The sequence below is a fragment of the Capricornis sumatraensis genome, chromosome 13 (assembly GCF_032405125.1).
Source record: "Capricornis sumatraensis isolate serow.1 chromosome 13, serow.2, whole genome shotgun sequence".
Lineage (NCBI taxonomy): Eukaryota > Metazoa > Chordata > Mammalia > Artiodactyla > Bovidae > Capricornis > Capricornis sumatraensis.
Genome location: NC_091081.1, coordinates 36,807,417 through 36,833,631, shown reverse-complemented (window position 1 = coordinate 36,833,631; position 26,215 = coordinate 36,807,417). Strand labels below are relative to the sequence as shown.

Genomic DNA, 26,215 nt, shown 5'->3' with positions numbered 1-26,215 from the left:
TATCAGAATACTCATGTTTCTTTGATTGCCTGGTGAGGTGAGACATGTATCAAGGGAAATTATAATTTGGTAAAATGATCAGAAATTTAATATTTGTCACATTGTTTCCTTCCTGGTGAAATTTATGAAATCTTCTTCGCTAAGATCTCTATCAGTATGAAAAAGACTGTAAGCTCACTTTTCAGTTTTGAACTTTAGATTTTGTTATTATTTCTTGATACCACCTCTAAAAAAAGCAGTGAGGAATTCAAGGTCATGGTGCTGATGAAACTGATAATATACTTGACAGTGTAATAAGCAGCCTATGGGATACTTCGGGAAAAGGCTTTTTATTTGGTTGTATGTCCAGGTTTTAGTAACATTTTTTCCTGTTCAAATTGATCTCATAAAAATGATTCACATTCTGAAGTGTTTTTCTGGATGCCTCTTTAGCTTTCTGGCTTTTGTAATTTGATTGAATCAAACTGTGTCAATAAACTCTTTCAGCTTTAGGATCCCTTCAGGCTCAGAGAACACAGTAAAACCACAAGAAAAGTAACAGTTTTTTATACTCATTCTACTTCCCTTTTCCCAAACTCTTAGTCTTGAGATAACCACAAATGTCAATAAGTACAATGACAGGTTTCTTTATTTTCTATCAATTAACTGGAAACTACCCTATGTCTTCATAGAGTGACTATGTACTTGTAATGAAAGAATATCTGAAGAGCATAAATGAACATAGAAGTAATGTATTTAATAAATATAATTTCCAGAGAAACAATAAGTGTTTTCATGTTATCCATACTCAGATTGATCTCACCAGTTGTCAGTTTACATTTATCATTTTAAGCTAACATTCTATCTAAAATGTCTTAAGTACTCATAATTCTTCCAAGTGTTCTACATATATTAACTCATTTGATGACAGAGGATGAGATGGTTGGACATGGACATGAGTTTGAGTAAACTGCGGGAGTTGCTGACAGACAGGGAGGCCTGGGCTGCAGTCCATGGGGTGGCAAAGAGTCAGACGTGACTGAGCGACTGAACTGAACTGAACTGATTTGATCCTTACAATAAAATGATGAGGTAGGTACTATCATCCCAACTGTACAAGTGAAACACTGGATCTCAGAGCGTAACTTGGCCCCATTCTTTCAACTAGAACATGGGGAGCCAAGATTCAAGTGCAACCGCCTGGATTCATAGCCTCTCTTCACCAACACGTGACCTCCTGGACGTAACACACATACTCTGTTCCTCTTCTCCTGTTTCTCATCTTAATAAATGACACCAGCACTCACCCATGCTGCCCTGGATATCATTTCAGTTTCTTCTCTCTGCTTCATCCCCTGTCATTTAACCTGTCATCAGATGTTATACAACTTCTAAACTAACATTTACTAACATTTAACTGGGAGCTATCTATTCTTCGTTGTCCCACTTTCTATATAGGCTCCACTTTCTTCATTCAGGCACACAGCACTTCTCCCTTGAATTATTGCAGCAGCTCTACTCTCAACCATCAGTTTTTTTTTTTTTTTTTTTACTGTAACCGGAGTAATCTCTGTAAGTGAAAAAAAATCTGATCATTTACTTTTATTTTTAAGAAGTAGCATTTCCCACAACATTGAATTTAAACTTACTACGTATGGTTTTCGAAGTCCTTCATGTGCACTAGTAAGTCTCTTTTCAGACTAATTTGCTGTCATGCTACATATGTAGCTTGCATACTACTAATACTGAAATACATGTTTACAAAAGGTCACATACTGTTTCATGGAGCATCCTTTGCCTATGATACACCCCCCAACCACGTCCTTTGTCTATCTGGCAAAATCCTATGCCCTGCATTGACCTCCATGAAGACTTCTGTGAACTTGCTAATCTGCTTTCTCTGTGCTGCCTTAGACATCTGCACAACATACCCCTACTGTATTAATCACTTCCATAGAAATGGTGTGGGTCAGATACGCTACATGGAGTAACTTAAGATCAACTCCTTTTTAAGGAAAACAGCTTCATCTTCCCTTTGGGAAACTCCTCCTTGACTCCTGATGGCTCACAGAGGGCCAAGGGTGAGGAAACTCAAGTGAGCTGCTGCTGCTGCTAAGTCGCTTCAGTCATGTCCGACTCTGTGCAGCAACTCTCTGATCTTAAGTTACCTCTGTTTATAATTTCCCCCAGGACCTAGCCTGTAAACATGGGATTCAATAATCTGGGGTCACAAAAATCCTCAAACTCTCTACATTCAGATTTTATAGGACTCAACTTCCTTAACTTCTCAAATGAAACATTATATGTATCTTTTACATTACTTTTCCAAACTAAATAGTATATTTGGATCAGTATTCCGAGCCAAATAACATTCTATTGGCTATTGAAAAACTGTAACTCCCACCTGTGGAAACAGATAGCACTCAACTGATTTAACACCAACAAAAATGCAGAATCAAAGATACAGTTCTGTCTGCTAGGCATCTTTCATATGCTCCTTTTTAAGGATAACAGCCTCATCTTCCCTTTGGGAAACTCCTCCTTGACTCCTGATGGCTCACAGAGGGCCAAGGGTGAGGAAACTCAAGTGAGCTGCTGCTGCTGCTGCTAAGTCGCTTCTGTTGTGTCTGACTCTGTGCGACCCCATAGACGGCAGCCCACCAGGCTCCCTCATCCCTGGGATTCTCGAGGCAAGAACACTGGAGTGGGTTGCCATTTCCTTCTCCAATGCATGAAAGTGAAAAGTCAAAGTGAAGTTGCTCAGTCGTGTCCGACTCTTAGCGACCCCACGGACTGCAGCCTACCAGGCTCCTCTGTCCATGGGATTTTCCAGGCGAGAGTACTGGAGTGCTGGAGTACTGGTGCCATTGCCTTCTCTGACTCAAGTGAGCAGGCATAGTCAATTAAGAATCCCACACTCCTACCGACCCACTCCAGTGTTCTTGCCTGGAGACTCCCAGGGATGAGGGAGCCTGGTGGGCTGCCGTCTATGGGGCAAGTGACTTAGCAGCAGTAGCAGCAGCAACACTCCTATCGTGGGGAACATAGTTCAGAAATGAACTGGTGACACAAGTCAAGGAGATAAGAGTTCATCCCAGGAGTTTTTTTTTTTTCTTTTTAATGGGGAAAACCCTCTTGCTTTTAGAATATGGGGTGAGGAAAGCTTGGAGTTGCTGTCTTATGTTCTTCCCTGATTACATGTAAAAAGTATGTATCTGAGAGTTGGGATAAAAAGAACCAGAGAAATAAAAGGAGGGGAATAGAGGGTAAGAGAGATAGAGAAGATAAGGGAGAAGGGAAAGAGAAAGAAATAAAGAAAGACAGAAATAAAGAGAGAGAGAGAGAAAGAGATGAAGACCGAGGAAAAGATCTGATGACATCATGTGAACTTATACATCCATCTGAATGCACAGGCAGCTTTATTCCCAGATATTTTGGTTAGAAAAGCCAACAGCCTGTATTCATTGCTAAAACTTATTTTGAGTTTCATTTCTTTACCTTCCAAATGAGTGAGTTCTATCTAATACAGAAGCCCATCCAATGGTTTTTTTTGGGTTTTTTTTTTTTTTTTTGATTATTCCCTCTCCAAGAAAGTACAAAACCCATTTAAGAGCATTAACAGCAATTTTGCACATCATTTTAGAATTTTTAAATTATCCTTATCTTTTAAATCAAATTACAGAAGTATTTTAAGAAGACAAGAAAGACAGGACAAATTTCTCTGATGTGACATTCAGTCAGTGAGAGGACATAAAAGCATTTTATCTATTGTTCCACAGGACTGTCAGGAGCAGAATCCAATTATGATCTCAGTGAAAAGAGAAAGATAACATCTTCAAGAGCATTTCTCCTGATACATAAAGATCCTGCCTTTTAAAAAAGATCCAAACTAACAGATGCATCTAACTAAACTAACAGTCTGTTAACATCTATATTTTTTCCTGAGCTCTATATTAATATCCACAGTAACAGCATCTAGTTGGGATCATTATCTACATTGTTAAGACATCAAAGAGTTTACTTATGTACTTATGACACACTGCATTTGAATGTAGTATTCCCCAATTATTGCTCCTTATGAAAGTGCACATTTAAACCACAAGAAGGAAAATACAAGTACTATATAAAAATATGAATTAAAATGGCTAAAATAAAAATTTAAAAGTGATACCCACCAAACGCTGGTGAATATGTGGAGAAACTAGATCACACTGGATTACTGTTGGGTATATAAAATGATACTTTGGAAAAAAAATTATGGTAGTTTCTTAGAAAACTAAACAAGTAATTATAATATAACTGAGTAATTGCATTCTTAGATATTTATCCCAGAGAAATAAAAACTTACATTCACACAAAAACCTGTACACCAATATCTGGAGCAGTTATTTCCACATTATGGATGCAATTATGTATTTCAAAGTTTCATAAACTAAAGCCCTAACTCCCAAAGTGACCATATTTGGATACAGAACCTTTAGGGTTCTGAGGTCTTCTGAATGAGACCCTAATCCAGTAGGCCTGTGTCCTTATAAGAAGCAGAAAAGACACAAGAGGTCTCTAGACACATAGGGAAGAAGCCATATCAGTTTGTGAGGACACAGAGAGAAGACAAGGGGCTGCAATCCAGGAAAAGAGTCCTCATCAGAAAACAAAACTGTCAGCACCTTGGCCTGGGACTTCCAGCCTCCAGGACTGTGAAAAAACAAATGTCTGTTCTTTAAGCCACCTAGTCTGTGCTTAGGGCAGCTCAAATAGACTCACAGAATTCATAACAGCCAAAAACTGTAAACAACACAGATGTCCGTCAACAGGTGAATAGCTAAATTGTGGTCATCCACATCTCGCGTGGTAGAGAGGATAATGATCCCCAATGATGGCCACATCCTAACCCAGGGAACCTATAAGGGTGTTAGGCTACATGGCAAAGAGACATTAAGCTTGCAGATGGAAAGAACCCATTCAGAAATCTCTTCTATTCCTGTATTCTACATTAAAGTGAACAAAGTATTTATTTGGAAACAAGTATGAGAGAAAAAGAAGCCTGGTCCATTCATTGTAAAGACAATGAATGTCAACAATGCTCTTATATGAAAAAAAGTTAGTATTTAATATACAAAACTAAATAAATCTTCATGATGATAATCCTTATAATGATTGGTAGGGTTTAAAAAGAATTATATATATAACTATTTAATTCTATAAGCTCTCAGCCTTGCCTGCATTTCAGAATCACCTATAGAGCTCTAAAAATCATCTTCAAAAATAGATATTATGGGTCCCACCCAAGAGATTATGATTTAATAGGGATTAAAGCATTTGGATCTTGAAAAAATTCTATAGTAATTTTGATCCAAAGGCTGAAACCCACTAATATAAGTTTTAACGACAATTTTAGTCTACTATAAAAACTTATAGGAAACTTAAAATTCTAACAATAAGAAATTGGTGTAAAAGTAATGAAGACATAAGTTGGAATACCATATAGTGATTTAAAATAATGTCGTAAAAATATGTCTATTGACATAGAAAGAAGTATGTAAGTATATATATATATATAAACAGAAAAAAAAGTATGTATGGATATAATTCTATTTTTGTAAAATCAAAACACATATACACCCATATGTATAGAATGGAGCTACTTTTGGTTGGCTATAGTTACTCCATATGCTGTTCCTTTTGTATGCCTATATTATTTGATATTTCTGAATGATGTCATATGACTTACATATATATAAAAATAAAGCAACTTCACTTTGGTGATGAAAAGGCTAACCTTAAATAATATATGTACTTTAAATGAAGAAATATTTCATTCTGAGATAAAGCAATTATAGCAAAGTTTTAACTAATGGTAAATCAAAACAGAAGGGAATTACTATTCATGCATCTTTTCCATAGGGCTACAAGTATTCAAAATTTAAAAAGTTGAGGGAAAGTTGATTAGTTTATAATTTGGTCCTATACTCAATTTGATATGTCAATATATGAATCCTTTAAAACAACTTACTTGAGTCAGCTTACATAAGGTAAATCAAATATGAGCTAAAATAGCTAAAATAAACATATAATTATAGAAATATACACAAAATATATGTAAATATGCTCAATGTATAAAGAAATACATGTATATATATATTTTAATTTAAACTCCCCTATTTCATTAGTAACCAACTGATTGTATCTCTTTACTGTATTAACCAACTTTTAAAAATTATTTTTCCAATACAAATGCATTCAAAATCATACCAAGCATCAAAACTATCAACTTTATAAAATGAAAATCTTACCTCATCTAAGTCTTGGATATAAACTGGTTTTTCCTCAAAGCCAATTGGCATTGGTTCACTATAAGGAATCTTTACTTCTTCATATATCTTGTTGTTCTCTCTTTGGATTCCTTCTGGTAAAATCATCTATAAACATCAAAAATTAAAAATCCGATAATTATACAAGATAGAATAATGTCTCTGATAAAGATTCTTTAATTAAAGAGAGAGGGAAAAACGCTATTGGTTTCATGACACTGCACTAGCAAATAAACGTAGCTAAAGGAAAACAAAAACAAACAATAAAAACCACACATACATATACAAAAAGCATTCATGAATCAGATATCTCATAAAACACACAAACCACATTACACTGATGAATTTTAAGCACACAGTAATTACATGGTATTCCTGAAGATAAATGTAGTTACGCAGCCAGGGAAAACGTGCGATACACAGTGTAAGGTTTAGTTCAAAAGTGGTACAACTGCTAAAACTCAAAAATGTAAGTTGCAGAGATACTGAAAGGGAGGATAACAAACATGCTTTGAATACCTACTATGTGCTAAGAACTTCACATAAACTGCACTACCTCATTTTCTTCAATATTTTAAATATACAATTTAGCACAGTAAAAAGAAATGGAAAAATCTATGTGGCATTTCTTCTAGAACAGACATGTTATCCAAAAGTGGTCATATACCAATGACATACCTTTGCACCAGCAATGAATGCTGATGTTCTCATGGCTTCAGCCTGGGAATCATAAACATGGGGATAACGTATTTTTTCAACATCTGTGTCTCTCTGCCTGCTCAGAATTGGAACATTTCTAGCGTTCATGAGTGCCTGCTCTCTGTAAATACAAAAATAATAGGCTAAATCTGTCATTTTAATCTCACAATAGAAAGCATATACTAAAACAAAGTCACTATAATAACTATTTCATGTAGTGTTCAATTACAAAAGAGAAGAAATTAAACAACACAAAGTTATTAGCAAGCCTGAAATTTTCCGTGTAATCACATAAGTATCAACACATTTTCAGGTACTATTTTTAGATAACATCATCTGATAAGTTTGACTTAATGTTTTTTATTATAATTTTCTTTTTCACAATCCAAAGATATTTAACAAAGTATAAATAAGTTCCTTTCTTAAATTGTGTTTCAATATTTAAATACCATGTATTCATTTGCCTCCTTTCTACTTCTCAACAACATGGGGAAAAGCATTCATTAAGGTAGGAAAGAAAAAGGTCTCAAAATAAAATTTGTGTACACTTCATAAAGCACAGCACCTAAATCTCTCACCTCTGTGGATGCAACCAAGAATATTCTAATTAAGCAGATCACTGCTTTCTTATCTTAGAAAATTAGGTTTTCATACAACAAAATTCTATTCTTGTAAGAAAACGTGTCTAGAAGAATCATCCAAGTTGTTAAAACTAAACTAAAATTATGATACATAAAAGCAACAGTTACAACACAAGCATTTTTCAACTTCTGGTTTTTATTACCTGTGTATCCGCAGTTCCTTAGGATCAAAGCACAGGAGTCCTTCTGCAGCTTCTCCATCTTCTCCAGCCTTTTTTTCTCGTCTGGCAATTCTTTTTTCTTCCCGGCGATACTGTTTCATTAACTGCTTCTCTTGTTCAGACTGAATAGTGACTTGACAACCATAATTAGGTTTAGCATTTTCTCCTAAAATTTTTTTGCAATTGTCTGCAAAGCAAATTTAAGATCCATAGTTTTACAAGTTTAACCTTTATGAAAACCAATTTTCCTCTTTACCAAAACATAAGCTACACAATCCTCTAAGAATTCATTTTTTTAAAGTGGCACATTTACTTACATGTTCTAAGGAGAGTTTTTCTAAGTCACAATTTCTAAATGATATAATATCCTGGCTTAGAAAAAGTCAGCAGATATTGTCTTGCTATAGACTAATATAAATTCCTAGATATAACATCAGGAAACTAAAAATTATATTTCATAATTATGAAAAAAATCTAAATTATTTCAAAATAATTAACAATACTAATCAGCATTTAGTTAGCATAATAAAATAAAGATATTCTTTACATATAAGATTTAACTTTTTCCCATATAATAGGTCTCACTATGTTAAATTGTCTACACGTCCCTACTAATTTATACATGAAATAAAGTAAAATAAAAATAAAATACAGCTCAGGATATATTTAGAAGATGACTAAAGCAAATTAAATATGATCTCCCTTTTCATGGGAATGCAGGGTTTTTTAATCATTTTTTAAACTGAAGTATAGTTAATTTATAATGTGTTAATTTCAGATGTACAGCAAAGTGATTCAGATGTGTGTGTATACATATATATATATATGCTTTTCTAGATTCTTTTCCATTATAGGTTATTACAAATATTAAATACAGTTCTCTGTGCTATACAGTAGGTCTTTGAAATTTTATATACAATACTATATATATATATTTATATACAATATATGTTTATATACAGTATATATGTGTTTATGTATGTTTATGTTTATAGTTATGTTTACAGATATGTTTATATACAGTATATGTTTATATACAGAAGGTCCTTGTTTGGAATTTTATATACAGTACTATGTATATGTATATGCTAATTCCAAACTCCTAATTTTATCTATCCCCCATCCCCTCTGGTAATCATAAATTTGTTTCTATGTCTATGAGGCTACTTCTGCTTTGTAAATAAGCTCACTTGTATCCTATGTTTATATTCCACAGATAAGATATCATATGATATTTGTCTTTGTCTGATTTATTTCACTTAATATGATAACCTCTAGGTACATCCATGTTGCTGTAAATGGCATTATATCATTCATTTTTATGGCAGAGTAATAGTCCATTGTATACATATAACATATCTCTATCCATTTGTCAGTGGGACACTTAGGTTGGTTCCATGTCTTGCCTGTTGTAAATAGTGCAGCTACGAACACTGGGGTGCATATATCTTTTCAAATTAGAGTTTTATCCAGATATATGGCCAGGAGTAGGATTACAGGGCCATATGGTAAATCTATTTTTATTTATTTATTTTTGGTGGCGGGGGGCACACCACATGGCTTGAGGGATCTAGTTCCCCAACCGGGGATCAAACTTGTGCCCCCTGAAGTAGAAGCACCTAACCACTGAACTGCCAGGGAATTCCCTATTTTTAGCTTTTTAAGGAACCTCCATACAGTACTCCATAGGAGCTACACCAGTTTATATTTCCACCAACAAGGTGGGAGGGCTCCCTTTCCAGCATTTATTATTTGTCAACTGATAAATGATGGTCATTTTGACTGGTGTAAGGTGATACCTCCTTGTAGTTTTGATTTGGGAAATACAGCTTCTTTAAAAAATGGAAGAAGTCTAGAACCACTTAAGAGGAATCAGGTCAATCAAAGCTCAGTGTTTATAAGGGAGAATTAAACCTGTGGTTGGTCACCTCAATATTCAGGAAAAATGTTCTAACAGGATTACTTTCTGTGTTTAATTAAATCTTTCTAAGAAATAGTATCTTGGCTCACTGCAGCCCTAAAGGAACTGACAGGAATGTCACTGAAAGCAATCCAAGTCAATGCAAGCTTACTGTTTTAAGGACCTACTAGGTCCCAGGCACTGCTGGTAGGCTAGAAAAACAATTAAGAATGAAATTGGTCCACACTCTGAAGATGCACAATGCAAGTTATTTTATCAAGTTCTAAGACGTAATACAAAACAAGGAAGGATTTAAACATAGCATCAAGAGGGGGAAATTAGCTTTCTAATTCACTCTACTCACAATTCTCAGGCATGTGTCATTATCTCATTACATGATTTTGAATAAGTCATTTTACCTCTCAACCACATGAAATAACCCCTGTGTATAATGGCACCGCAAGTCTCAAAAAGCAAAGTGAGAAATAAAAGTTACATCTGAAAATTATGAAATAAGACATAATCTTACCTATATTGGAACTACATTTTATGGTTCTGAGAAAAGTATTTTTCTAAGTCTTACATATTTTGCTTTGTAAGTAAATCTTATTTATCTATTATAATGATTGAATTTATAACCAAGAAACTAGTGTTAGAGAAAGAAAGCAGCATACTGCCTGTTTTCAAATGTACTCTGAAATATGAAAAAAAAGAAATAACCTATGTGCAAAGTCACATGCTCAGAAACAGAGATGTTAAGCAGATTTATTAAAAATGTGAATAATGCCACAAACTTATTACTATGAATGAGTGTTAAAGGCTGTGTATGTGAAACTAAATTCTTTGGGTATTGTTCAGTCACTAAGTTGTGTCTGATTCTTTGCAATCCCATGGATTGCAGCAGGCCAGGCTCCTCTGTCCTCCACTATTTTCCTGGAGTCTACTCAAATTCATGTCCATTGAGTCAGTGATGGTATCTAATCATCTCATCTTCTGCCTTCCCCTTCTCCTCCCGCCTTCAATCTTTCTTGGCATCAGGGTCTTTTCCAATGAGTTGGTTCATCGCATTAGGTGGCCAAAGTATTGGAGCTTCAGCATCAGTTCTTTCAATGAATATTCAGGGTTGATTTCCTTTAGGATTGACAGGTTTGATCTCCTTGCAGTCCGGGGGACTCACAAGGGTCTTTTCCAGCACCACAGTTAGAAAGCATCAGTTCTTCAGCGCTCAGTCTTTGTGGTACAACTCTCACATTCACACATGACTACTGGAAAAACCATAGCTTTGACTGTATGGACCTTTGTCAGCAAAGTGATGTCTCTGCTTTTGAAGGGGTCTTTGGGTGACATATTATATTTTATGCTAACATCATTAATATTTTAAACAAATGTGACAGGTACAAAATACTATTGGACACTTCTGTGATCATCAAAATAAGAAAGTGAAAATTATAAGAAGGAACTATATTTACCTTATTAAAGCTTTAAAAGGCCTCAGTCAGAATATACTGAAATCCCGTAAGATTGAACATAATAAGTGACTTTTAAAATCAAGTTATTAAGCACAAATGCTTAAGTGTATTATTCTCTTTGATGAGTTAAGCTAACTGTAGAGACTGACAAGCAGAAATGAAATGAATAAGCTTAATAGCAACTCTAATACAGAATTTTACTGAAAAACATGTAGAGCTTGTATCCTTTTAAAATGTTACTATGACAGACAAAGTTTTCTATAACTACCCAAAATAGTGTCATTTGACAGCATAAGCTAACTTAATCTTTTTTTTTTTTTTTTATAGTACACCCTATACTAAACATGAACTCCGGGAGTTGGTGATGGTCAGGGAGGCCTGGCGTGCTGCGATTCATGGGGTCGCAAAGAGTCGGACACAACTGAGTGACTGAACTGCACTGAACTGATACTAAACATTCGCCATGACAGCCCCCAAAACAGAATTCAATTTATAACTATCAACTTAGCAGTTAGTACACTATTCTTACTCACTTCTAGCCTACCTTATATTTCCTGGTTATAAGAACAGAGATACAGCAGGGTGTGTGTGTATGTGTGTGTGTGTGTGTGTGTGTGTATATGTGTATATATGTGTGTGTGTATATATATATACATGTATACATATATACACACACACACACACATATATATATATATATACACACATACATAAAGATTCAAAGAAAATCAGTATAAAAGATAGAAAACACTATATGGCTACTGCTCTCTGAAAGTGAAAAGTCACTCAGTCGTGTCTGACTCTTTGCAATCCCATGGGCTATAGCCCGCCAGGCTCCTCTGTCCATGGGAGTCTCCAGGCAAGAATACTGGAGTGGGTGGCCATTCGGGATCTTCCCAACCCAGGGATAGAATCCGTGTCTCTTGCATTACAGGCAGATTCTTTACCATCTGAGCCATCAGACTGCTATCTAAGACCATGATTTTGTGGAACAGAGAAAAGAATAGTACGTGACTATCTTACTAAGGTAACTTAATAAAGAATGGAACAACTTGGTAGTTTTAAGAGAATTTTGAAGGATCATTAATACAAAATTATATCAAAATAAATAAATGGATGAGAACAGAGATAAAGTAACAAGTCAAATGATTCTTTTCTTCAAGAGTATTTCCTTCCCCCATTCCTCACAAAAAGAAATTATGGAGAATCATTTTTAATGCAATTATACAACAACTCTATTTAAGAAATCTTTAATATATGCTCCTTGTCAGTTTCTTTCACCATAGTCCTTAGAAGAAATTAGTCTGTTTAAATGTCCCAAATTTTTGACGGTTATAATTATATTCTTCAATAATAGCAACATTAATAACAACCTAGCACAGACTAAAAGAGTAAATGCCGACTGGGAAGAGTAGAAAATACTTCAGGGCAAACTGAAGGCTCAAAAAATTTTTAATAATTCAAATTTAATATGTGGTTTTAGGTTAAAAAAGTGTGCTGCTTCTTAAAAGTTATCCTAGTAGAATAAAGTTAGTGTTATACAAAAATGACCATAATGAAACTGAAAAACAACATTCACTCATCACCTACAGCTTTCTTAAAAAAATACATAGGCTGAATATATTTTGAACTTTTGTTAATAAATTAGAACTAATGAAAGGTGGGATCAGTAAGAATCAGCACTTTAAAAACTGAAAAAATGAACACCAAATTCTCAGAAATTACATTGCAAGACTGGATATTTAAATTCATTCCTTTTCTTCTGGCAGATACCCATTTTAAACAGTTCTGCTGGCTTACTCAGAGAAGGCAATGGTGCCCCACTCCAGTACTCTTGCCTGGAAAATCCCATGGACGGAGAAGCCTGGTAGGCTGCGGACACGACTGAGTGACTTCCCTTTCACTTTTCACTTGCATGCACTGGAGAAGGAACTGGCAACCCACTCCAGTGTTCTTGCCTGGAGAATCCCAGGGATGGGGGAGCCTGGTGGGCTGCCGTCTATGGGGTCGCACAGAGTCGGACACGACTGAAGTGACTTAGCAGCAGCAGCTGGCTTATTGCAATGTCTGCTTAAGCATGGTTTAACAGGTGAGAGTCCTTTTAGAGCAAGCTTGTTTATAAGTATTCAATATACTTAAAGAACCAAAACACTTTTAGAAGGACAAAGTGGCTAAATTCCAACCTTTAAAGTTTCTAGAAATCTCAAAGTAACTCCAAAGCAACTACCAGTAATCAAAGTGTAGTATAAAAAACCCTTAAGAAATTTTGGATTTAAATCAAGGCTAGTTTTGTAATTTCCTTTCAGTGCCACACTCATAAATGTAAGAAAAAAGTGATATCACTTACTAAACAAAGAGTAAATGTTGACTGCTTTGAAGAGGGGTATCCAATTTCTTATGCTCATGCACTTTTTAAAACTTCCAAACTATTTACAAGGCTGGCAAAGAAATTTGGGTAAAGGTAAGAAACAGTTTTCCTATCAATACTTACCACCTGAAACCTGAGTTTGGCATTAGTTGTCTCATAGTAAGTCAGGCTTTTTTTTTTTTTTTTTTAAATAATTTTAGCTTCCTTGACAACTCTAATTCTTCTGGGGGTCTTCAAACATATGTAATACATGACTACACAAATGTTCAACTTGCTGGCTGTGATAACTGTACTACAGGTTAAGTAGGAGACTTTGTATGTTGAAGATTTTATATCTAAAATATTATGATGTGTGCAACTTCCTATTGTTTAGCAAAAATTTTAACTCTGCACATGTATGAGTTAATTTATGCATACACCTGCACATGTGTGTTTGTGTGTGTTTGTATTTGTGTGTGTTTGTGTGAGTGTGTGAGAAAGATAACGGGTGGGTATGGAAGCAAAATGTTAATGACTGGTGAATCTACATGAAGAGTATGTGAGTAGTTATTATACTATCCTTGCACCATTACTAAGGTCTGAAATTTTTCAAAATAAAAAATGTGGTTATAAATTGTATCACTATTTGACCCTAAGCATTATATATAGTTGCTTTAATTCTTTTTTTGTCTATCCAAATCTTCTGCCATACTGAAACATAGATAGACTCTCTGACATAAAACCCTATTTAGGGCATTGATAATTGTTTCATAATCTGCCATATCTAAAATCTACTTGAGAGAATGTTATCAGTAAGTTATATAACCAAAGAATATTAAAAGTATAATTGTATTAAAAAATTGCTAAACAATGAGTTTTTCCTTTAAAGTAAAATTACCACTGATTACTTTCTTACCTTGAAGAGCCTGCAACTTGTGATCATTTGAAGAATTAAGAAATCTGTCCACAATTGTAATTCTGTTCTGGAGGAGTTTCTCAATAAGTTCAAGTCCATCAGGTCCCAGCAGCTCAAACAGCTTATAAGAAGAAAATTAAAACAAACTGTTACCTCAAAATCAACATTTTCAAGTTATTAACATCTATTCAACAGAGCGATGAAGCTAAATTAACACAGAAGAACCTAAAAAAATATTTAGAAAAGAATTGTAAAAAATAATAACTTAGGAAAGAAAAAAAAAAACTCTTCATATTGCTAAGGAGCTTTCAGTTTTATAAAGCTATCTGAATTATATGGGATATCCCAGGCAAGAATATTGGAGTGGGTTTCCACTTCCTTCTCCAGGGGATCTTCCCAACCCAGAGATCAAACCCTGGTCTCCTGTATCGCAGGTGGATCTTTATCACTGAGTCACCAGAGAAGCCCTATATAATTAAAGAGCATGATCCAACTGTTAAAATAATTACGATTCATATATAAAACTCTAAATCACAGACCAAAAGTTTCTTACAATTGGTTTCTCTTGGGATAACCAAGGCCATGAAGCTGAAGCCAAAGAGCTATCTCAAAAACAGCATAATTGTGGTAAACCACAATTAGAAGATTCACAGATTCAACAACCAATTTGCAGAAGAGAACTGAGAAAAGACAATTGGGAGGACCCCTCTTGGGGTGAGAATAAATATCAACACTAACCTTTGGAATTAGTCCTTCAAAGGGGTCACAAATTTATTGATTAGTTCATGGAACCATTTAGGGCCCAGGGCATTTTTGCAAACAACAGAATGGTCAGCTGGTAATCAGTAAAGATTAATGGCTGAGTGGGGTCAGGGAAAGTGGGAAAAAGGGTTCGGCTAACACTACCTTTGTCCCAAAGTGACTTCAGGTAAACTCACAGATGTGTCTCCACAAGGAATACCATCAGAAACTAAACACTGTGGAGTGAGAAAGAAATGTCTACACTGAAATAATCCAGCTGGCCACTAAACCAACATGCAAATAACAATAACAAGCCTTGTAGGTGGAACTAGAAGAAATGGACAACTTCCTAGAAAGACACAGACTACCAAAACTAAGTCAAGACAGTCTGAATAGATCTAAAACAAGTGAAAACTGAATTAGTAATCAAAAACTACCCACAAAGAAAAACCCAGGTCCAGATAGCTTCAATGGTGAATTCTACAAAGCATTTAAAAAGTTAAAACCAATTCCAAAACACAGAAGAGGAAAGAATACTTCACAATTCATTTTATGAGGTCGGTACTACTCTGACCCCACAACCAGACAAATACATCAAAAGAAAACTACAGATGAGTATTTCTTAGCAATATAGACACAAAAGCCTCAGGGAAATACAAGCAACCCAGATCAAATCTAGCAATTTATGAAAAATGTATATACCATGACAATGTGAGATTTATTTCAGGAATATAAGGTTAGTTCAAGATAAGAAAATCATTTATATATTATATCATAGCAATAGAATAAAAAAGCAAAAATCACACGGTTAGCTCAACAGATGCAGAAAAACCATTTGATAAAATCCAACATCCTTTTGTGATAAAAACAATCAATGAGCTAAGACTAGAAAGGAACTTCCATAACCTGATAAGGAGCATCTATAAAAATCCCACAGTTAACATCATACTTAATGGTGAAACACTGGATTACTTTCCCAGTAAGAATAGAAACAAGACAAAAGAGCATTTGTGACTTCTACTGAACACTGTATTGGAGGTTCAAGTCAGGGCAATTAGGTAAGAAAAAGAAGCAGAAAACACGCAGATTGAAAATGAAAAGGTATAACTATTTCTATTTGTAGAAATAGTTGGAAAATAGAAAATACTAAATTTTCTCTATGTGGAAAATACTAAAGAACATACTAAAATAGTATTAGAACTAATAAATAAGTGAAGTTTTCAAAAAGCACACCAAGACCGTTCAGTGAGGAAAGATCAGTCTTTTCAATAAACGATGGGGCAACTGGCTAGCCCCATATGAAATAAATTGAAGTTGGACTCTTATATACCACACATGAAAATTAAATTGAAATGGATCAGTTATCTACATTTAACATACAAACTTATGAACTCTTTACTGAAGTAAATCCTAATGGGTTCAGATTTGGTAAGGGATTCTTATACACGATACCAAAAGCATGAGAAACACAAGAAAACACAGATAATCTGGACTTCCTAAAAATAAGAATCTTCTGCTTAAAGGACACCATCAAGAAAATGAATAAAACAACTCACGGGATGGGATAAAATATTTGCCAATCATATATCTGTGAAAGGATTTGTATCCAGAATACATAAACAGTTCTTACTACTAATAAAAAGGTAACCAATGAAAAAATGAGCCAAGGATCTGAATTTATCCAAGGAAAATCGATAAATGACCAACAAGCACATGAAAAAATACTAAACATCATTAGTCACTAAAGAAATGCAAAGAAGATCCACTGGAAAGAATAATTTTTTAATGGAAAATAATGTGTTGGCAAGGATGCAGAGAAAATTAGAATTCTCATACTTTGAAGGAATACTAAGTTGTGTAGCCATTGTGAAAAACAGTTTTCTGGTTCCTCAGTAAGTTAAACATACAATTACAATATGACTCAGCAATTCCATCCCTAGGTATATACCCAAAAGAATTTAACTTATCCAAACAAAAACTTGCACATAAATAGGGCTATTAACATAGCCAAAAGGTAGGAATACCCCAAATGTCCATCAACTCATGCATGGATAAACAAAAAGCAGTATATTCACACAACGGAAAATACTAAGGCACAAAAAGGAATGAAGTAGTATACAACATGGATGAATCTTCAAAACACTTTGCTAAGTGAAATAAGCTAGTCATAAAAGGTCACATATGATGATTCCATTAATATGATATGTCTTAAATAGGGAAATCTCTACTAGACAGTAAGCTAGTGGTTGTTCAGGACTTGGGGGTTGGGGCAAGGGGGCGGGGTCAGGAGGGAGTAGAGAAAATAAATAGCTAAAGGTTCAGGATTTCTTTCTGAGGTTTTGTAAATGCTTTAAAGTTGACCATGGTGATGGTAGTAAGAATATACTAAAAATTACTGATTTATATACTTTAAGTGAGAGAACTGTATGGTATGTGTACTATAATCGAAGAAGCTATTTTTTTAAATTATGAAACAAAATGACTTATAATACTAAAAGTAACCAATAAACTGCTTCAGTTCAGTTCAGTTCAGTCGCTCAGTCGTGTCCGACTCTTTGCAACCCCATGAATCACAGCACACCAGGCTTCCCTGTCCATCACCATCTCCCGGAGTTCACTCAGACTCACATTCATCGAGTCGGTGATGCCATCCAGCCATCTCATCCTCTGTCGTCCCCTTCTCCTCCTGCCCCCAATCCCTCCCAGCATCAGAGTCTTTTCCAATGAGTCAATTCTTCGCATGAGGTGGCCAAAGTACTGGAGTTTCAGCTTTAGAATCATTCCTTCCAAAGAAATCCCAGGGTTGATCTCCTTCAGAATGGACAGGTTGGATCTCCTTGCAGTCCAAGGGACTCTCAAGAGTCTTCTCCAACACCATAGTTCAAAAGCATCAATTCTTCGGTGCTCAGCCTTCTTCACAGTCCAACTCTCACATCCATACATGACCATAGGAAAAACTATAGCCTTGACTAGACGGACCTTAGTTGGCAAAGCAATGTCTCTGCTTTTGAACATGCTATCTAGGTTGGTCACAACTTTTCTTCCAAGGAGTAAGTGTCTTTTAATTTCATGGCTCCAGTCACCAGCTGCAGTGATTTTGGAGCCCCCAAAAATAAAGTCTGACACTGTTTCCACTGTTTCCCCATCTATTTCCCATGAACTGGTGGGACCAGATGCCATGATCTTGTTTTCTGAATGTTGAGCTTTAAGCCAACTTTTTTGCTTTCCTCTCACTTTCATCAAGAGACTTTTTAGTCCCTCTTCACTTTCTGCCATAAGGGTGGTATAATCTGCATATGTGAGGTTATTGATATTTCTCCCGGCAATCTTGATTCCAGCTTGTGTTTCTTCAGTCCAGTGTTTCTCATGATGTACTCTGCATATACATTAAATAAGCAGGGTGACACTATCCAGCCTTGATGTACTCCTTTTCCTATTTGGAACCAGTCTGTTGTTCCATGTCCAGTTCTAACTGTTGCTTCCTGACCTGCATACAGATTTCTCAAGAGGCAGGTCAGGTGGTCTGGTATTCCCATCTCTTTCAGAATTTTCCACAGTTTATTGTGATCACAGTCAAAGGCTTTGGCATAGTCAATAAAGCAGAAATAGATGTTTTTCTGGAACTCTCTTGCTTTTTCCATGATCCAGTGGATGTTGGCAATTTGATCTCTGGTTCCTCTGCCTTTTCTAAAACCAGCTTGAACATCAGGGAGTTCACAGTTCACGTATTGCTGAAGCCTGCCTTGGAGAATTTTGAGCATTACTTTACTAGCATGTGAGATGAGTGCAATTGTGCGGTAGTTTGAGTTGGAAATATTAAAGATAAAGATTAAATATAAATTTCCTGATCAGCATTTTAAGTAGGTTTTGACTGGCTGTTAAGACACAAGCCAACCTCATGCTTAAGGTAAGGGTGATATTAAAAAATAAGAAATCAAAAACCATAAATGTAACACATACCTACAGAGTTCATTTCCCCTGGTACTCCAAACAAATTGTATCAGGAAATGCTCTCTACATACACCATGAAATGTCTTTATATCCTACCAACTTTTAGAGACTGTGTTAATTCTTAAATTGAGACCATTTCCCCATAAGAATGTGATTTACTGGAGCAGTTACTCTGACATATATTCCCAGCTACTCAAGGTTATTTAATTTGAAATATAATGTTGACATATGAAAAATTAGATTCAGAAATTTTTAGTCCAACATAATTTTAGGAAACCACCAGTGTAATTGGAAGATAACTTCTAGACAAAATATCTCAGGTATAAAATCACAGCACATAGAACATGTTATTAATATTTCTTAAAAATAACATATCTGTAGATCTACCAAAAAGACAAGAAAGCTGTTTTGCTCTGAATAGCAGGACTTCCCTAACCCACAACGAAGAATCCCCAGCAGAATTTTGAGATCAGCTGCCATCAGATTTAAAGCAATCCCAAATTCTGCTTTTCCTAACATTTGCCATTTTCATCTACACTGAGAGCAGGTGCAGTTCTCATTCAAGATTTGCACTACAAACTAATCTGGCACTGAGACTAGCTGTTTATAAAGGTACAGCTGTCTGGATCATTGCAAACAAGTTCCAGAAGCTATCAAATTGAAAAAAAAAAAAAAAGGCAGGGGGGTAGGAAAAGTTAGCTATGGGTAGAGAAGAAGGCATCAACTACAGAGTTTAAAAAAAAAATACAGCTCTCAAACAATAAAAAGACAAGTTTTACTACTCTGGCTGTAAGTTAAAGATATGAGATTTAAAGGAACAGACACAATAGGAACAGACAAGTAATATCCTATTTCTGGTAGATTCTGCTAAAGCCAACATTATCTATTAAATAATTTATCAATAGATAAAGGTGTTCAGAGATCTCACTGTTATCATAATTCCTTTTTTATTAAATTAGATGACCAAATTAAAGTACCTCCTCATTAGACTAAAATAATGGAAACAATAAGAAAAATTAACCAACACACTACATTCCTGAAAAGTCAAAAGTAAATTTCAGAACATGTACAGACTAAGTTTAAAGCAGCATGACTTCTTTGTTTCTTACACTTTTAACAGATGAATGTAGTTTGTGAATCTCTCAGGAAAGGCAATTCCCACTCCACCATATTCTGACTTATATCATTTTTATTCCAACAGGAACAAAGCTATAGTGGATGCTATATCCCCAACACAGTATCAAATAAATCAGAAACATTATATTATCATGAAAGCAAAACATAAAGTCATGAAAATCTTTAAATAATATACCATGGAAAATTATACTACAAATCTTAGGAAAACTGGTAAGAAAAATAGTTATCATGGGGCTAAATAAGAACTACAAATCTGTTCAAGAACTAGGATATGCAGAGATATGCTGAGGGTTTGTGAAACCCCAGAATAAACATGATAAACATACTTGCCTTATGGGTTTACTGAAAGATTTTCATGCAAAACATTATTTCCAAGTAAAAGGTTCTGGTCATGTTAATGTCCTGTTTGAATCCTATTTCTCAGGTTAGTCAAAAAATGTTAGACAAAGTATTTAATCACTAAAACAGCTTTAAAGCAAATAAAACTCAGGTTTTTAAAAGGTTTGTCAGTTCCATTCTGTTTCCATCTAGTCAATATTAAGGAATTCATTAAAAGTCAAAAATAAGTCTATCTGAAGTTCCCCAAAAAAATCACTTTCAAAATAAAGACCAATCAGTCTCCCTTCTCCCAGTGAAGAAATGACTCATTGGAAAAGACTCTGATGCTGGGAAAGATTGAAGGCAGGAGGAGAAGGGGATGGCAGAGGAGATGCTTGGATGGATCACCAACTCGGTAGACATGAGTTTGAGCAACTTCCGGGAGTTGGTGAAGGACAGGGAAGCCTGGAGTACTGCAGTTCACGGGGTCGCAAAGAGTTAGACAAGACTGAGTGACTGAACTGAACTGATTCGCCCTATCAAATAGTCAATGGGCATTCTGAGAAACAGCTAGTGATGCACATTAGGCATAATGTATTCATGTGAATGAGGTACAACAATACAGTTAAGTGGATTACGGAATTAACCACAATATGGAGTCTACCCTCTAAAGCTGTTCTTCAAAAACTGGCCATGATGATAGACAGGTGCACACTGCTATATTCAAAATGGATAACCTGGCTTCCGTGGTGGTCCAGTGCGTTAAGAATCTGCCTTGCAATGCAAGGGACATGGGTTTGATGCCTGGTCCAAGAAAATCCCACTTGCCTCAGAGCAACTAAGTCTTTGCACTGCAACTATGGAGCCCGTGCTCTACAGCCTGGGAGCTGCAACTCCTGAGTCCAGACTCTAGAGCCCATGCTCCGCAACAAGAGAAGGCACGGCCAACTAAAAAAGCCCTTGCAAAACAACAAAGCACCACAGCCCAAAAATTAAATCAATCAATCAATCTTAAAAAATAGATAACCAATAAGAACCTATGGCTTAGCGCAGGGAACCTCTGCTCAATGTTCTGTGAAAGCCTGGATGGCAGGGGATTTGGGGGAGAATGGGTATGTGTACATGTATGATTGAGTCCCTTTGCTGTCCACCTGAAACTATCACAACCTTGTTAATTGGCTATACACCAATACAAAATTTACAAGTTTAATATAAAAAAAGAAAATTAAAAAAAGAAGATTGACCATGGCTTTGTCCTGTTCAAAATTTTATGATATATAAACTAGAAGACATATTAAATCAAATTTACTCAAGTATTAATATGGCTCATGATAGAATCAACATTTTGAGATTTTCTAAATAGTCTGATATAATCTGCCAGACCAAAGGAAAAGTAACAGAGTTAAATATAAAACTCCACAATTACAGAACCCACATGTAAAATCAACAACAATAAATATTCAAATAGAAAAAGCCCCTGTGTGCTTCTACAAGATGAAGAAATATCATCCCACAAATAAATTCCTAAGAAAAATCCAGAAAAGACAGTGTGTGTGTGTGTGTGTGTGTGTGTGTGTGTGTGTGTGTGTGTGTGTGTGTGTGTGTTAGTTGCTCAGTGGTGTCCAACTCTGCAACCCCATGGACTGTAGCCAGGGAGGTTGGTTATTTACCAAGTTAATATGGATTTTTTTAAATGCAATAAAGGCTAGGGGAAAATTTACTGTAGTAATTGGAATACTGTATCTCAAAAACCCCATTTAGCATCTCAAAGGATACTACATTAACTGAATCATATTTAGAAGGCTGAGTTCAATTATAATCTATAACATTTTCAAACACACAAAAAAAGAGTAGAACAAGAAAAAGAAAGTAAAAATAAGATATATCTATGCAAATGTTTTCAACTGCAGATCTCTTATCTATTATTATCCATTCTGTTCAAAGGATCCTCATTCATAGATTTGACAAAGACAATGAATATTATTCTGGGTCCATCTTCCTTGATCTTCCTCCATATATCATTCCTTATCCTTCTTGAAACACACTTTTCCTTTGATATCCTTGACACACCATTCTTTTGATATGTATCCTATCACTCTGACTGTTACATTCCTATCTTCTCTTCAGGTTCACTTTGACTATTACACATTGGAGCTCCTTAAGGTTTAATCCCAGGCTTTCTCTTACTTCCACTCCTTGTTCTTTCCTTAACTGCTCACATACGTGCCTCAAACTCCCATTAGCACGCATACACTGATAACTCATAAATTTACACATCCTTCCCAGATCTCTATGCTGAACTTCATGTATCTAATAGCCCAGTTGTCCTCTCCCACTTGGAAGTCTTAAGACCTCCCACAATTCCACATATGCCCAAAACTATCTCTCAGTTTTCCACATACTTCACTGTTTTATACTTGCCCTTATTTCCACGAATGGACTGCCATCCTTCCAGTTACATAAGTCAAAAGCTAAAATGCATTCTTATCACCTCTTTACCCCATCACACCCAACTCTAACCCTGTCAACCAATCCACTCTCAAGTTCTCTCAATTACTAAACAGATTTCAACCCTTTCTCCTTGTCTGTCTTAAACTCCCAGTTATTGCCTATACCACTCAAAGGGCTTCCTAAACGGTTTTTGCACATGTATCCAAATGACACAGAGCACAGAACAATGACAATTTTATGAAACACAGGTCTGATCAACGTTCACTGTCTTCTGTCCATCCCTTGACAACAAATTTTCAATTGCCCTCCACTGTTCTCAAGATAAAGTACTGAATCGAACTGAACATAGAACCAGAACCTCAAAACATCACAAAGTGCTAAATGAAGAGTCAGTAACACTGATACTGAGGTATATTCAATTGCACTGCTCTGACTAGGAAGAATTTTAATACCAATAATAAAGTTAAATACTCTTCAAAACGGCATCCTTTTTAATTCTCCTCAGTCACATTAACCACATGTCAAGAGACGAGGCCAGTGACTACTGCATTAAAAAGCAAATAGAATACTTCAATCAGCACAAAAAGACAGCACTGGGCTAGAAGATATTTTGATTCTATTGTAAAACACTCTGCTGCGATCTAGATAGAATATTTTTATACAGCAAAATCTGTCTGTCTAGTTGTATCACAATGACTACCAAATTAGATTTTCTTTAAAGCTCATAGTTTTACATAGAGTTTATTTACTTTTTGTGTTGTATATTCTACAAGTTTTGGCAAATGTATGATGCCTACATGTACCCATCATTATACTATCATAACAGAGGAGTCCACTGCCCTAAAAATCCCCTGTGCCCCATCCCTCTGTTCTTCCTCCCCAAACCCTGGTAACTACTTATCTTTTGACCGTATCCAGAGTTTTGCCTTTTCCAGAATGTCACTTAGTTGGAATCATACAGTGCACACCCTTTTCTGATTGACTTCTTTCACTTAGCACTACTCATGGCTTGCAGGCTCATTTTCTTTCATCACTGAATGCTATTCCATCATATGGATATACCACAGTTTATTCATCTATTTCCCTACTGAAGGATATCTAGTTTGCTTTTGACAATTGTCTTTAATTTTTATTTCATTAAATTCTGTTTTTTACACAAATTATCTCATCCATAAAAATATGCAAGCAAGTCCCATTGAGAGAAATGCTGAAAGAATATCACTAAATTGCACATTTTTCATTTTTGTCTTTTCCAAACTTTCTACAATAATAAACATATATTACCTAATCAGATAAAGTTTTATTTTTAGATAATACAAACCAAATTCTGGTTTAACCATTGTTTTTTAACTTTTTGTCCATTAAGGGTACAAAGAATCACTAACAATAAATAAAATAGGTTTTCACAAATTGCCATTATTTGGAATGAACACAAGAAATTATGTAAACCAAAAAACCCCTTATCATGTTGACAAATCAGCTGATAACTAACGGTACAAGGACCAAGGAATAAACTTTTTTCCTCTACCAAATCTTATTTTTCAAATGAAAGACCTTTTCTTTTCTAATCAAGTACAGTGTAACCACATGGGAATCAGACTAACACAGCATTTTCTAAAAAATCTGACCACTGAAAAACTATTTCAGAACCTTTAACAACATTATAATTATCAGTTCGAATGGCAATAAATGTTTAACAATTTAGTCATTTGAGTTAATAAGTAAATCTATTATCCTAATATCTAACTGGAGAGGTACAGAGATGCAGAAAGTGTGGGAAATAAATTATATTCTAAGTATTAACAGAAGAGCCATGATGGCACTTTGAACTAAGCTAGTTAGAGAAAGGAACAGCAGCTTGCAAACAGAAATTAAAAATTTGCTTGAGCTTTTAAATGACTAGATTTACAAAATGGACCAAGTGAATTAAGTATTACTCTCCAAGTAAGCTTATTTAATTGTATATTAAAAGCAATTTAACATTTTCACAGAAAGCAATACCTGTAACTCCTCAAATATACATTTAATGTTGGTATGAGACTTATTTATTATGTCTCATGGTAATACACAGGGAATAATGTTCAGCCTCTTTCCTTACTGGCAGCGACAAGGAAAATCACAGCATTTATTACAGGAACTTTCTATCTGGAGGATTTGTAAGACACTAAACTCTCTACACAGAAATTGAGTCCCCAGGAATATTATAGAACACATCACTTTTCCTGGGTATTAGTTAATATATAAAATGCATAAGCAATGAAGTTATGAGAACAAAGTACCCATACAAACAAGACACAGGGTTAAAAGTACCAAAATAGGGCTTCCTTGGTGGCTCAGCGGTAGTCTACCTACCGATGCAGGAGACACAGATTTGATCCCTGGTCCAGGAAGATCCCACATGCCTAGAAGCAACTAAGCTCATGTACCAGCTACTGAGCTTGTGGTCTAGCGCCCACATGCCACAATTACTGAAGCCACAGAGCCCTAAAGCCTGCGCTCTACAGCAAGAGAACTCACCAAAACGAGAAACCCGTGCACTGCAACGAGGAGCTAACCCCGCTGCCAGCAACTAGAGAAAAGCCCCCGCAGCAACGAAGACATAGCACAGCCAAAAGTAGAGAAATAAATTCTTTTAAAATAACAAAATAAAGCTAAATAATAATGTCCCTGGAGAAAGAAATGGCAACCCACTCCGGTATTCTTGCCTGGGAAAGAAATCCCATGAACAGAGGAGCCTGGTGGGTTACAGTCCATGGGGTCGCAAAGAGTCAGACACAACCTAGTGACTTAGCCACTAAACAACAATAAAAATAATAAAGTAAGTAACAATGAGTTCCTGGGAATGTTTTGTTAAAATTATCAAAATACCTGTAAAGGCTACAAGTATTAGTTATTCTTATTAAAACAACAAAACCATCATGATTAATTTTACATTGTCTTGAGCAAACTTAAGATTTCCATTTTAACCCTAAGTAGAAAGAAGAGCTGAAAAGTGTTTATTGGTCATGGATTCTGACAGTACAACTGACTTTCTATATATTGAATTTACTCTACTATTTTCAAATTGTAGAATGCTTATAAATTAAAAAAAAAACCATAAATAGTTTGTCACAATAAATAATAATGATGATCTTAAAGGATAACCACAGTCATTTCTCTTTTTAAAAAAATAAAATATGTTTTACATTTAAATT

The 26,215-nt window shown here is 35.3% G+C and overlaps 1 protein-coding gene across 1 annotated transcript in view; it reads right to left on the bottom strand.

The window, feature by feature from the left end:
• ASCC3 (activating signal cointegrator 1 complex subunit 3) overlaps positions 1-26,215 on the bottom strand; it is a 318,333-nt gene that overhangs the window by 258,175 nt on the left and 33,943 nt on the right. Inside the window, exons 4-7 of the mRNA XM_068985127.1 lie at positions 14,424-14,544; positions 7,774-7,978; positions 6,969-7,110; positions 6,273-6,398 (exon numbers count right to left, since the gene is read on the bottom strand). Coding sequence (XP_068841228.1) covers positions 6,273-6,398; positions 6,969-7,110; positions 7,774-7,978; positions 14,424-14,544 — 594 coding nt within the window. The remainder of the gene's footprint in view (positions 1-6,272; positions 6,399-6,968; positions 7,111-7,773; positions 7,979-14,423; positions 14,545-26,215) is intronic.